Raw genomic sequence first — 14,959 nt, 5'->3', positions numbered from 1 at the left:
CTTGTCTTACCAGGTCTTCCAAGTATGCTTTTAAGGCTCTGCAACCTTGAGTTGGGTGCCCTTCTTCATTGTGGTAGGCACAACGTCTACCAACGTTCCTTACCATGAATTCCCCTGGTGCTCTTGCCGGAGCCCTGAAATAAGGTTGATTTCGAATCTGATCTAAGACTTTATGGATTGGGATCTGGAATACCGTTGTTACCGCCTGTTTATTTCTCAACTCTGTTTCTTGTTTGGTCGGCCCATTGTTGCCTCGGCTTCGCTTCGGCGAGCCGTTTCCCTTTGTATCTTCTTCGGCTCTGGCATACTTCTCGATCCTTGCCATGAGTTCTTCCATGCTTTTTGGCAATGTTTTTGCCAAAGACTTCCGTAGCGGGCAGTCATCTTTCAGGCCGTTCTTGAAAGACACGACCGCTACCTCTTGGTTGCATTCGGGTATTCGGTTGAACACCTCGTAGTACCTCTTCGCATAGGCCCTAAGGCCTTCTTCCTTGGTGATTCTTAGAGCCATCAAAGCATCAACCCTCAGGGGTTGCAGCTTGTTGGTCACGAACCTGGCCACAAACATCTCGGCCAGGCCTTCCCATGTCTTTATGCTTCCTTTTGGTAATTTATGGAACCAATCAAATGCAATTTCCCCAAAGGATGAGGGGAATACTTTGCAGAGCAACGGCTCGTTCCCGCTATATAACGCCATTGAATTCAAGTATAGTCCAACATGAAAGTTTGGATCTGACTTGCCATCATAAATTTGGAACCTCGGCATGCTGAATCTCTTTGGTGGCTCGAATTTGTCCAGTTCCACCGAGAAGGCTGTCTTCGGCTTTACCGGGGAGTTTACCTTAGCTTCAACATTCTGCTGCCTTCTTTTGAGGTAGTCCCTCAGGTCTTCTTTGCTCCTTCCTGGAGCTCGGCTGTCTATGGATTTTAGTCTTTTTGGTACACTGCTTTCGTCCTCGTGGTGGGCCCGTTTGGATCTTTCTCCATGGGTTGTGTCGAATTAGAGTGCTTGCCTTTGAACATGCCGATGTTCTTTGGGCTCTGGATTCTTCGTGTGGTGCGTCCTTCGGGACTCCTCTTGCCTCGGTTCTTCTCGTCCGACCTCCCTGGAAGGCCGGTGAGAATGCCTTCCGCTCCTGGTATGCTGAAGGACGTCGGGGATTGTTTTTCTTCCGCTCTTCTGGGCGTTGGTTGCTGGCATCGGCGTATCTTGCAGCGGGTATGGTGGCTGCATAACATTATTTTGCATCATGAAGTTGACGACTGACTGAAGGTCTGCCAACTTGTTCGCCAATTCTTTTACTTCCTCATCCCTCTGTAGGCATCTGTCCCTCCATACCTGGAGGTTATCTTCATTGTAGTACTTTCCTTGGTTTGTCCTTTTTGACGTGTCGCCTTCCTGGATGACGTCTTTCTCTCTGTGACCCTGGTCACGGGCTTCTGTATTGTGGTTGTCTCCTTCAATGTCAAGGTCAATTGGTCTGCCACTCCCAGCGGGAGCGTCATCTCCAATATTTTCCTGCTGTCCGTTACTGGCCATCTATTCTTCCTTCGTTCCCACAGACGGCGCCAAATTGTGTGGGTGAAAATCTGACCACACTGCCTGCTTAGTGATCAACTAGAGAGCATAGGCAGAATAGATGGCTTCAGCAACCTGAAACAGAAAGAAAGGGCTCCGGCGGTGGTTCTTCCACCCGGGGGCACTCCGACGATCAAGTCAGTATATCTCTCAAAGATAATCAAGTGCAAAACTTAATACTCAAAACATAAATTGCATACCTTAGACCCACGGGGGTGCCTCTCTTTTATAATATACTCAACCTAAGTCCCACTAGAAGTATGACTTCTATGAACTCCAATTTAGTGCTTACTTTGGACTCTTTAAGAGATAAAGATAAACTCCCTTAAGAGTTTTATCTTGGTTAAGTCCCCGCTTTGTCTTAGGACTCTTGTCCCTTATCTGCTTATCTCGGATTCCGATATCTTCGGGGATAACCTCGACAACTCCGAGATCATCTCGGCTTAACTATGACGACACGTGGCACCTCGGCTGACACGTCGGCGTCATCATACCACGTGTTGGTATTCAAAAAATATATCCCCACAACAATATATATGAAAGTTAAAAAAACAAGCGTTACTATATTTTAAAGAAAAATTACAATTAAGTGAAACTTCTAAAAAATAATTATAAATTCATGAAACAAATATTTACAATTATTTTTTAAAAATACAACTGATTTAAATACCTCAATAACAATAATATGTTTGTATATAAATTGTAAACTAGAAACATATTATACGACTAACCAACATCATTCCGTCAACTGTGAAAAGTATCATTTAGACAACTTGTGACTACCATTTTTTTTTTACATTTTCTACGATTAGCACAAGATTAATCAGGCTTATCTAATACTATCACAATGATTAATTGAGATATTTTAGTTTTTTTATTATTATTTTTTATTAAAAAAGTTAATATAAAAAAAATAAAGAAAGTGATATGATAATTTGATTTGATTTTTTGGTTACTTTAGGCAAAAATCCACACCCCAAACAAGTCGTGCAAGCTGTTTGTGTTTCCATTTTCTTAATTTTTATTTTTTGTTTTCATTTTTCATGTTTTTTTAAAAATAAAAACAATGAATGCCCATAGCTTTCATTTTTGTGCATAAGCAATGTGTTTGGTAACGTTTACGTTTTCAGTTTATATTTACAAAAATTTTATAAACTGGTTTTTGTTTATTTTTTATTTATTTTTAGAAAAACATAAACTACAAACGCGTTTGGTAATTGACAAAATGTTTAAAAAAATTTAAAAACATAAAAAAAAAGTAAGAAATGGCAAGTAGTGGCGGAAGACGGTGGGTGGTGGGTAGCTGGTGGTGGTAGATGGGTGGTGGGTGGGTGGGTGACAGTGACGGGTGGTGGGTGGTAGCGAGTAGGTGGTGGTGGTGGTGGTGGTGGTGGCGGGTGGTAGTGGTGGTGGCAGGTGGGTGGCGGATGGCGGGTGGTGGTGGTGGGTAGGTGGCGGGTGGTGGTAATGGGTGACGGTAGCGGGTGGTAACGAGTGGGTGGTGGTGGCAGGTGGGTGGTGGATGGCGGGTGGTGGTGGGTGGGTGGTGGGTAGTGATGGTGGGTGAGTGGCTGACGGTGGCGGGTGGTGGTTGGTAGCGAGTGGGTGGTGGTGGCGGGTGGTGGTAGCAGGTGGTGGTGGTGGTGGGTTGGTGGGTGACGATAGCTGGTGGTCGGTGGTAGCTAGTGGGTGGTGGTGGTGGTGGTGGTGGTGGTGGTGGTGGGTAGTGGGTGCTGGTGGTGGTGGTGGTGGTGGGTAGTGGGTGCTGGTGGCAGTAGGTGGCAGGTGGGTGGTAGGTGATGGTGGTGGTGGTGGTAGTGAGTGGTGGTGGCGGGTGGTGGCAGGTGGTGGTAGTGGTGGGTGGGTAGGTGACGATGGCTGGTGATCGGTGGTAGCTAGTGGGTGGTGGTGGTGGTGGTGGCGGGTAGTGGGTGGTGGTGGGTGATGATGATGGTGGTGGTGGTGGGGGGTGGTGGTGGTGGCGGGTGGGTGGCAGGTGACTGGTGGTGGTGGTTGGCAGGTGGTGGATGGTAGTGGCAGATGGGTGGTAGGTGGTGGTAACAAGTAGGTGGCGGGTGATGATGACGGGCGGTGGATGGTAGTGGCGGGTGGTGGATGGTGGCGGGTGGATGACAGGTAGGTGGTGGTGGTTGGTGGTGGTGGTAGGTGGGTGGCAGGTGGTGGTGGAGGAAGACGGTGGCGGAAAATGGTAACGGGTGGTGGCTAATGCTGGGTGGTAAAAAAAAAAAACAGAAAACTCAAAAGGGAAACACATTTTTTGTGTTTTTATTTTTTGGCCAAATTTATAAACTGAGACCATTGATTTATAAATCAAAAATTTTACCAAACAAGTTTTTATTTGAGTTTTTAAAATTTTGTAAATATAAACAGAAAACTGAAAACGTAAGTGTTACCAAACAGCACCTAAAAATTTTAAAAACAACTTTTTTGGCATTCCTTAAAATTTGGTTATTTTCAAAAAAAAAAAAATCCCGAAAACAATTTGTCAAATAAATTTTATATTTTTCTATTAAAAAAATAATAATATACAAATCTACTTTTTAAACTCATTTTCTAGACCTAATGATGTGTAAATAATATAATTGATTAATGATTAGAAAAGATATGAAAGAGAATATTACCTTTAATATCCTAATTGATTGCCACATTATTAAACTTAAAAATTAGATCTAATTTTGTCTCGAACAACAATGTTCCAAAAAAAAAAACCCAACTAAGTTGGGACATGCAAAATTCTACCTAATCCGTTAAAACTACCCAATCCGCACGCTAACCGCCGGGGTTAATTTGATCTACGATTTGAAATTTATAATTCGCTTTCAAAAGTATTTCACCCCACCATGATTAATACATGTATTTTTTTTATTTCTAATGAATTATCAAAGTAAAAATCAGTGTGAGAAATATGGAATTTAGTGCAAATTTGTGTTTTATATACAAAAAATATTATGTAAAATCAATTAGGATTATATATATATAAATATTATATAAATTTGTATTATATATTATACAAGTGCTTGATAATCGTTTAAGATTATTCTTTAATTAAACAATAGTTTGGTTATAGATATCAAATTTGTCAATTTACTATTCACGATTTGATTTTAATTTTTTTCTCAAACCGCACGAAATCACACCGCACACTCCTACAAATAAGTATGCAAAATTCAGTTTGGATGCAATTACACGTCTTTAAGGACTTGGTTCCGAACTTCAAACCAATTTCAAACAGATTATCTCTTCTTTTTACTGAAGTAATAATTCATATTTGATTTAAGACTTGGGCCCTGTTTAGTACGGCTTATTTTCAGCTTATTTCAGCTTTTACCTTAATTTAAACTATTTTGATGTGTTTGATTTAGCTTAACAATACAGCTTATAGCTTTTTATAAGTCAAAAATCAACTTATTCTTTGAGTAGGGGAGGAGAAACTTAATTTATAAGTCAAAAATCAACTTATGTTCACAGCTATAAGGTATAAGCTGTTAAACTATAAGGTATAATTACTTTCTCACAGCTCTACCAAATGGGCCTTAATGCACACTCATATTTGTCAATGTCAAAACAATAACCTCAAGTCCTCAGTTTTTTGTAGCTTCATTAGAATTGTTGAATATTTTTATATGCGACTGAAATGCAGCTACAAAACCCAAGCTGATCAAACTTTTCATATCTCAACTCAAACTAAGCACAAAGATGATACAAAGGCCAAGTGATGACGAAAATAGCATACAAGAGGGCATCATAATGTCTAATGTGTCTGACTGATTAAGTACAATTTTTGGCCATCACTAATCATGCCCACATCAAGAATTTTACCTGCATCTTCGGATAATATGCAAGAACCCCGTGGCAAGTCTAGCTGCTTGGCTGCTGTTTTAATGAGCTCCTCAATGGTTTGTGGAATCCATAGTACAATTCCATATTTTCTTTTGTCCTTGGGATCCCATGGGTGGAAAGGGAACACTGTGCATTTCCGCAAATTCACTCTATCTGTTATCAACAATCAAAGTTATATTGTCAGCATGAGGATAGACCCAGCAGCGTGTCCAAGCATGTCTGTATCCAACACATGTTGGACAGCCGTAAGTGACTAGCATTCTTTGGACATTAACTAAATAGCTAGCTTATTGGTTAAAAAGAGCTTATAAAAAAGTTAATTCTAAAAAACACTAGTTTGCATGGTATATTTCTTTCAACTTTTTTAAAGACTTTTTCGGATAAGCAAGTTTGGCTAATCTGGACTTTTTGACAGGAAATGGGCTTGCCAAATAAGACTATACTTTTTTAGCTAAATATGGGATGAATAAGCCAGTAAGTTGGGATTTTTATTTGAAGGGTTGAGATAAATTATTAATTTCTGTAGTTTTTTTTTTTTTTTTTTTTTGGGTGGTAGCAACCAGCCTTGGCAGTTGGTAGTGCTGTAGTCGTGAATATTTCATGTAACATCTAGTTCAAGTCGAGTAAGCATAATGAAAGTGGAAAACAAGGTTTCACAATACCTGTGATTTCTTGAGAGTAGTTGGGGAACTCAGGCAGTTGAGTTGATTTTGCATCTTTCAGTAGTCTGATCAAATTTTTGTTTCCACATATTTGTGCTTCATCAAGTGGGGTATTTCCCCATCTGCAAATTACAGATAAGACAATAATGGCTTACTTGTAAGAATAAGCAAGAGACTCATGATCCTAAATATTTGCAAATTACAGATAAGACAATAATGGCTTACTTGTAAGAATAAGTAAGAGATTTATGATCCTAAATATAAAAAAAACAAGGGTTAATTACATTTTTCACCCTTATGGTTTGACTCAAATTTCACTTTAGTCCCTATTGTTTCATTTTGAACAATTTAGTCCCTACACTTTAAGTACAGCTCCAATTTGGTCTTTTTGGATAAATTTTTGTTAATTTTGTCTATGCATACACCTTAGAAAATTGACAAGTGTCCAAAAATCGTTAATTTTAACCTACAATTTAGACAAAAGTGTCAAAATTGAGCTATAGCATTGCATATAAATAAGATGCTAATTAGATAATTACAGGAGAGAGAAAAAAAAGTACCATGTACTCTAATCTGTATCGCAAAACAAGAAATGTGCACATCAATGCAATCTTATTAGTCTTATATATGGTTTCATTGGTAAAGCTAAACCATTTCTTGTTATAATTGTTGAAATTTACCAGTACAGCTGTAACATATAGAAAGCCTGACGACTGGTTGAGAGGAAATGTCTTTTGAAAGGTCAAATCAATGCACGTTTAGGTGCATGTTTAGGTGAAATGAAGTTTTTAAACAACACTAAAGTATGCAAAGAAACAGTTTACAAACAGATGAGATAGGGTATGATAAAATTTGACCATGCCCAGAATAGATCAGGATATTTTGTCTAAAAAAATTGTCATGGAGTCAATCACATCTATATGTGACTCAAAATTGATGCCCTATCAAATTACACTTTAAATGACTGGCTAAAACTGCTATAGGGCTCAATAAGTTTGCATATAAACGCTATTTCATCGTAGCAAGAGGTTGACTGAATTATACCTGTCCTTCAAAAAAACACTAGCCCCAGCTTCCAAAAGCAACTTCGCTGTTAAATATAATCCTTCAGAGGCGGCTACATGAAGTGGAGTTCGGTGATCGTAATCTTTAGAGTTTGGATCAATTCCATTGGATAATATCCTCTTGAGAAAATCTGAATCCCCGTTCGTAACCACCGTACATAAGAAACTACCAGCATCATCAATCTTTAATGCAGCTCCTTCTTTAACTAGTATAGAAGCAACTCTATCATGACCGTTCTTGAGGGCTTCTAGTAAGGGTGTGTTTCCAAACTTATCTGCAAAGTTTAAAGAAACCCATGCAAATTAATTATTCTATTTTTAATTTGATAAATACATGCAAATTAATTATTCTGACAAAGCTAAAAACAAGTAAAGCTTAAAAAGTCTGTAGACACAAATTTTAAAACATAAAGTGTTTCAACACATTTCAAAATTTATGTTACAAATGTCTACTGTTTAGTTGTTGGACTAAACAGTGTTGATTATTTGAATAGCAGGTTCTTATTTCCGATCTGTATTTCAGATCGTTAATTACGCATTTTATACAAATGAAACCTCCGATTAATGAAGAACAAAATAAACAACAAAAGACAATTTAAGAAAAATAAATATTTTATTGAAATTGTAATGGGTTTTGAACCCTCGAATACAAAATACAATTCTTGGATTTGGAACCCTTTACCTATTCATTGCCATTTGCGTAGGCTCTTGAGTTCTCTAGACTTCTCTTCTTCTTTCTTATAACGATTTCTTTAGCTCTCAATTTCTCTCTCTCTCTCTCTCCGATCTTTTCACTTTTGATTTCTTGATCCCCCGTCTTGTGTGATGGTCCTCATATTTATAGAGGGCCACCAGGTGATAGGAATGCCTCATCTTCAATTTGAATTTCAAATTGAATGATAGCGCCATTTGAATTTTGAATAATAGCACTATCTGATTAATCGTATATCTGATTAATCAGATTGATTTTTGGGGTTTCATCCTGTGTGGTGTCATTGCTGTAGGCTCTACAGGTGTCATCTTTCGTAAGCTCCACGTGCCATTTGAGTATCTTGAATAACATTGTTGAGATACAATGTCATTTTATTTATGTACTTCAACAGATCATATTGATCTTTTTTTAGGGAGTGATTACCTACAACCTTCCTATCATAGGCTCTATACGTGTCATAAATTTAGTTGAAATTTATGTGCCAACAAAGGCACACAAAAAAAAAAAATGATAAGCGCATTAAAAAGGTTACCTGAAATGTTGACGTCTACACCTTCTTGAATAAGGAAGAGTGTTATATCTTCATATCCTCTTGATGCAGCAAGATGCTGTTGAAAAATAATAAATTCATAAATAAATAATTAAAGAGGATCTTTTCAGGGAGAAGCACTTCTTTTATTCGAAACTTTAATTTTCATATGTCTGGAAAAAGTAAAAAATTTGATAGATTCCTGTCATAAGCAGCACCAGCGACTATCATGAAATGACAATTCTACCACCAGATATGGATTTAGTAGTATGTAAAATAAAATAATTGCACTTCACTTCAATTATTTCATAGACTTGAGTCAATATGTGTCTGTGTATATATATTGTGCTGTGAAATGACACAGGCAAACAAGCAGCACTTGTCTACACTATCCGCCAAATTTCATTAGTTCAGTATAACAAAAATAGGAGTAATGACATATTTACTTTCTACAGCTCTAACATGATTCCCAACCAGTTTTAAGAGAGTATCATATTCATTTTTACATCTGCATCCTTAAGTAAGTTGTATTGGACAAAAACATTGACTTTTATAACTATATAGCTTTGACTTTTATAACTATATTGCCTTAAACAACTTTTGCACTACGTATAAAGAGTGTAAAGGGTACCTCCTTCCATTTCTTCAACTATTCGGCAACGAACTACTTGATTTATGAGGGTTTTAAGAAAAAACATAAAATCATGCTTAATTTTCTTGGAAGGTGATTACTAATCTGCCATAGTTTCACATGGACATAGCTGCCCAGCAAGAAGGGTAAAAAAACACAAATGAAGCGAGAATTTGAAAATACACATCTAGAAAAACAATTAATGGCAAAATATACATTTGTAGCTTCTCCTATTGAAAACAACACAGATCTTTTTGTTCAATAATTTCTCACCTGCTTAAAGCATTGAACCTATTACCAAGTGAAATCGTAAGACATTATACAAGCTACTGCAATGTTCTCTATTGTAGATGTGATTAAAGGAGGAAACATCGAAGGAGAAATTCTCCTTATTTCAAAAACGTTCACAACCAAGACTAACAAAAATGTATTATCTGTTGTTCGTTCCAAGTAATTTCTGATTTTGCACTAAACAGATAAGGTCCATTTGATATGAATGTTGAAATCGGAACCGAACCGGGAAGACAATAAAGATGTACCAACCAAAAAACACCAACAAAATAAAGATATATGACAAAGATGAAAAATAATGCTAACCAGATGTGAGAACAACATATGCTCAAATGTTCATTTATGGCTTGTAATTTTTCTTGATCCTGAATCAAATGTAATTCGTGGATGCATGATCAGATGAATCTGCAAACAGTAGTATACTAGTATCACTATAAACAAGAACCACCATTGCCTCTTGCACATATCTATAGAGTTCCTATAGCTCATCAATAACAGTTTTAAATGATTCAGGTAGCTGCATGCGGGATATCTTAAAATTAACTCCATGAATTATTAAATTCAGAAAGACAAGAAATCAAAGAAAAACTAAGTCGTATTCCCAATAATATAATACCCTTTTTTTTGTAAAATAAGCATCAGATTGAAGAATCAAGAAGCAACAAAGTAAAACCATTGAAAATCATAGCAAAAAGCTAAAATCATACCAATGGTGATCTTCCATCGTAATCTGTCTTCTTGGGATCAGCTTCAGCTCGGATCAAACTTTTGAGTTGATGCAAATCTCCATGATAAGCTGCACTATTAACTCTTAAAGCAAGTTCAGCTTCTTGCTTTCCAATATGAAATGTGATATCAGATTCCAATTGCTTCACACGAACATTTGATTCTTTTCCCTGTCAGCTTATATTATTTAGGCATTTGATGCATATAAATTAATTAATTCGATAAAGTTTATGCAAAACAAATGAATATGCATTTGTAGGTACTGATGCCATGGGAGAAAAAGAAGTGCAAGAAACAACATAAGAGAGGCAATAACATTTTAGCACAACTGAATTACCTCCAGAAGGTTGATCAAGATTCTTCGCCCATCATGAAAATATATGTCAAGGATATTTGAGAATGATTGTTTATCAAGGCGCAGAAGCCTACATAGCTCGCAAACTCGAACAGTATAAGGCTGAGGTATGTTGCAAAGAATAGAAATTTCACCAAATAAATTGTTAGGTTCCAAATTAGAAACAGTCTCTTCTGATCCATCTGCCCCTATACCAACCTCCTCCTGTACATAAATAGTCTTTCATCAATATTAAAATGCGAGAAACTAATGACGACTTCCCTAGGGAACTACTTAGAAATACTCTAATTCAACATAATGGTTATGTTTCTAGAAATGTAAATGGCAATGGCAAGCGGCTGGGTTCAAGATAGGCATTTCTTTCGCAACCCTGTCTACAATAAACAAAAATTTTCAACCATGAAGATCCCTGAGCCCCTTTCTTAATGTTTGTTCTTCAAGTAGGTGTAATGAGAAAGAAAAGAAAGGTGAGCAAAGACCCAATTGGTATTAGTAGTTAAATGTTTCATATTGGAAGTGTTATGATTCAGAGTAGGATTAACCTCACACTCCAAACCACAGGATGAATAGTACTGATGTCCTCCAATAACAGGACTATATTTTGAAGACAACTAGACTCAAGAAAAATTAAATAGAGTTGTCTATGCATTTTTGTTTAAATAAACAACTAATTTATGATGAAATCAACATCAGGACAGGCAACCGCAAATTAAAAAATAAATTAATATGCCATGCATTAGAATAAGGAACTGAAAAGTATATATCTAAAAGAAACAGAAGAAGATAAAGAACAAACAAAAAGAAACTGACTCACGATAATCAAATAAATATTAATAAACAAAAGTCAATACAAGATAGTATCATACCAGCATACCATGACAGACAAAATAAAGTTGATCTACCACATTTCCCTGTTCCATTATCACTTCTCCTGGGAGAAAAAACTCCTCATGGACTCTGATTACCTACAAGAACAAAAGAATGATTGAGAGCAACTCCATCAACTTATGTAAATCCATATTTGCTTATTCAACAAGGACAATCTTAATTTTGCGGTTGTAAACCAACATATACCAAATACCCTGTTGACCACCAAAACTAGTATCACAGGTAATGCAATTTTTAATTCATTTAATCATGATGAAACTGGAAAGCACATGAGTGCACACATTAGAGGTTCCGAGATTAGATGAAATGATGAAAAACTCAAGTCCAGTGATTTCAAGTGGGGATGTAATTATAGACACCATTGCATTAAGGTCAAAGGAATACAACAATAAATTGATTGCAGTATTATAAACATTGACATAGCGCAAGAGAAAGCACTTTGATCGAGGCTCTGGTCCGCTTACGATTAAAAACTATTCACACCACCCCAATCAGTATACAAAGCCTACAGTGGTTTCTAACTTTCTATGTCTATCCATGTACAAATTTATGAAGGTTGCTTGGTAGAAATGACTGAAAAATATGAAGGTTGCTTGAAGAATATATTGAGGAAAATAACATGATGAGTTTATAGTTGTAGCTACAGCAGAGAAGAGTACCAAGTAAAAAAATATGACAATAGTCATACGAACATGTCTGACTTCAAAGAGGGTGATATGGTTACTTTTTCTGGAGTGATTCTTAAGGATAGCCAAAAGATTATTTGCTTAGCTTCAGTAAGAACTGAATTCAGTGTGCACCAATGACTGAAAACTCAAACAGCAAGAGTAATATATAATCTTCTATCCTTCTCTGGATATCTAAACTTCGCTTTACTCAGCTTCAAGCTTTGTTTAATGTTGGCATCACACCAACAAAAATAGCCAACGATTCACAATGTGACTGATAATCATACGCAACTCCCAAGAAACAGAACACCACAAAAGATTATTAAAAATCCAAAAGTCAACAAGCACATGATATGCCTGGTTAAGGTTGCCTATAGCAACAGAGAAACAAAATCTACAAAAAATTAAAAAAGTAAGAAAGAAGAAAAATCACCCACCCATTATTGAAAAGAAGAGAACTTTTTTAGCCTCTGTTAAAACCTATCACCTACTTCACCCACTTAAACCTACTCCACTAAACCTAACCCACTACACCACTACCACCTCACCTACTCCACTAAACCTAACCCACTACACCACTACCACCTCCACTTCACCTACTCCTTACCTACTACACACTCACCCTCTTCTATATATAGGAATCATGAATCATTGTAATATATACCTCCACTTCACCTACTCCTTACCTACTACACACTCACCCTCTTCTATATATAGGAATCATGAATCATTGTAATATATATAACATAATATCAGTCAATAATATATATCAATTTATCTTACATGGTATCAGAGCTAGGTTAAGAACCTATTCATTCTGCTTCACCGGCGGGCGGCAGCCTCGCCTTGGCCGCCCGCCGGTCCTCTACACATACCCAGACTGTAACTTCATCTTCCTCTCTCTTACCTCTCGGCTCTCTCAAACCATGACAGACACCTCTTCACTGGCTTTGTCTTCTGCTGCTCTCTCATCTTCAACACTCAGTTTCTCAAGTAGCCTGGCAGCAGCAGATGCATCTTTGTTTTCCTCTTTCTTTTGTGATTCAGCTACCTCTTGAAACATTTCCATGAATGTTTTGCAATTCTCAACAAACCCAAACCTAATGGCAAAGAGTTCATCTTTCAATTCGCCATCAGCGAAATCAACCGCATGCCAAACGCATGACTTTTCGTTCCCGGTGTGTTCCTGGACCGACATCGTCGGAAGAACGAGATGGTTGGCGCAGATCTTGAGGGTTTTGGATTGTCGCATAACGAGCCGAACTTTTCCAGTTCCCTTGTGCTTCAAAAGTTTCACTGTACCAGCACCTCTCTCCTTCCACTGCTTTTGCTTTCAACTCAACCGCCGCCGCCGCCGAAGGCGGGTCTCATCTCGGTTGGGGTGAAGATCTTCCAGACAGAAGGCGTCGCCGCCTTGTACTCCGGCGTCTCCGCCACCATCCTCCGCCAGACTCTCTATTCCACCATCCGAATGGGTCTTTACGAAGTCTTCAAGCAGAAATGGACACTCCCACCTGTTGAGCCCGTGGATAGAAAATATATGGATGCTTTCAAAGATGAAGCACCTTCCACATACCAGGCACACATACACACACACACACACTTGCACTATACCAACCCATTTTAATATATTCACATCACTATCCTAGCCCACAGGTTCCGAAACCCCCACTGGATTTCTTTTATTTTATTTTAATATATTACCAACACACTTGCACTATACCAACCCATTTCTTCTCATTCTCATTATTTTTTATTATTATCACATGGGCGTGTTCCCCCTCTTTCAAAACAAAAAAAAAAAAAACACCAAACAATTTACAAATTTGCACAACACCCATATTTTATTCCTCTCCGGGATCAACCCCGATCACAATTTTACACACAAAAAAAAAAAAAACAAACAAACAAACAAACATCACCCACAAACACCCACCCACAGGCGGGATTTTTTCCTTTTCCCTTCTCTACTCTGCCGCCGGTCTCTTCTTCTTGCCTCCGTCCTGGACGGCCCTTGCCGGTGTTGCCTCCGTGTTTCCCACTCCACTGGGCATGATCACTACTCCCTGCTCCTCCACTGCAGCATATGGCGGCCCTCCAAATCGGAACATCACGGTGGCCTTCCGCTTCAGCTCCTTGTTTTCCGCCTTTAGCACACTTATCTCTGCTCGCGCATCCTTATACATGCGTTGGAGCAGAGCCAGTTGGGCGTTTAACTGCTGCACCTCATTTGTCCTACTCTGCAGCCGGTTCGACAAATTTGTAACCGCAGTCATGGTTTCCACACATGACTTCAATGTATACTGATTGGCCTCCACATCCGACTGCACTGCCATTCTTTGCTCCACAGACCGCATAGGAAAGTTCAACGGAGCAAACTCCGGGGCGCTTAGTTGAGTTTCCAGTGCCACCGCACCAGTTATCTCTCTTGTTGACTCGTTGAGGTCGGGAAAAAGAGTGAGCAGACCACGGGACGAAGAGGCCATATTCTGGGTAGCTGAACGGGAAGACGAGGCCATGTTATGGGTTGCTGAGTGTTTCAGAGAAAGGTTGGTTACAGAATGGCAACAGAGTGTTCCAGAATCTCTTTCTCAGAAACGGAAGAGTTTTTTTTTTCAAAGGATTTTCGGCGGTTTCAGACTGGTTTGCACAGCCTCCGCCTCAACCTTGGTTAAATAGCCGAGGCCGACACGCCACTCTGTCGCTCACGTGCCTCGCCGCGTCTCCGGCTCACCTTTTGATGGCTCGACGCTTTCTGTCAGGCACGCCTTTTGATGAAGTGGGCGCGCCTTTTGAGAGCACGACTTTTGAGGGCTCACTATATATATCCATATATATATATATTTGGGCAGCCTATATACACCATCATACAGTGTATTTTTTAAGGGTCCAACAAGACTCTATAAACTGTCCCGACATTGATTCCGGTTAGCTCCTTCAAGGGTCCGACAAGACTCTGTAAACTGTCCCGACATTGATTTCGGTTAGTTTCT

General features: G+C 38.5%; 1 protein-coding gene and 1 long non-coding RNA gene across 4 annotated transcripts in view; both read right to left on the bottom strand.

Moving 5' to 3' along the window:
* Window positions 1-5,235: 5,235 nt before the first annotated feature.
* Window positions 5,236-14,959, bottom strand: part of LOC114310246 (potassium channel SKOR) — a 29,084-nt gene continuing 19,360 nt past the window's right edge. For all 3 annotated transcript variants that reach the window (XM_082866955.1, XM_082866954.1, XM_082866956.1), the window contains 7 exons: window positions 11,277-11,375; window positions 10,393-10,614; window positions 10,037-10,225; window positions 8,411-8,486; window positions 7,147-7,441; window positions 6,103-6,224; window positions 5,236-5,593 (listed from right to left, as the gene is read on the bottom strand). In XM_082866955.1, coding sequence (XP_082723081.1) covers window positions 5,352-5,593; window positions 6,103-6,224; window positions 7,147-7,441; window positions 8,411-8,486; window positions 10,037-10,225; window positions 10,393-10,614; window positions 11,277-11,375 — 1,245 coding nt within the window. In that variant the 3' untranslated portion in view covers window positions 5,236-5,351. The remainder of the gene's footprint in view (window positions 5,594-6,102; window positions 6,225-7,146; window positions 7,442-8,410; window positions 8,487-10,036; window positions 10,226-10,392; window positions 10,615-11,276; window positions 11,376-14,959) is intronic.
* Window positions 12,438-13,882, bottom strand: LOC145789692 (uncharacterized). Its single transcript, XR_014327914.1, has 3 exons — window positions 13,585-13,882; window positions 12,653-13,480; window positions 12,438-12,573 (listed from the first exon to the last, which is right to left on the bottom strand). It is a non-coding gene; the product is annotated as an uncharacterized LOC145789692 (long non-coding RNA).

This window comes from Camellia sinensis, chromosome 4, assembly GCF_055761805.1.
Source record: "Camellia sinensis isolate YWXY chromosome 4, ASM5576180v1, whole genome shotgun sequence".
Classification (NCBI taxonomy): domain Eukaryota; kingdom Viridiplantae; phylum Streptophyta; class Magnoliopsida; order Ericales; family Theaceae; genus Camellia; species Camellia sinensis.
The sequence above is the reverse complement of the archived record's forward strand: the minus strand, read 5'-3'. Positions and strand labels throughout refer to the sequence as shown.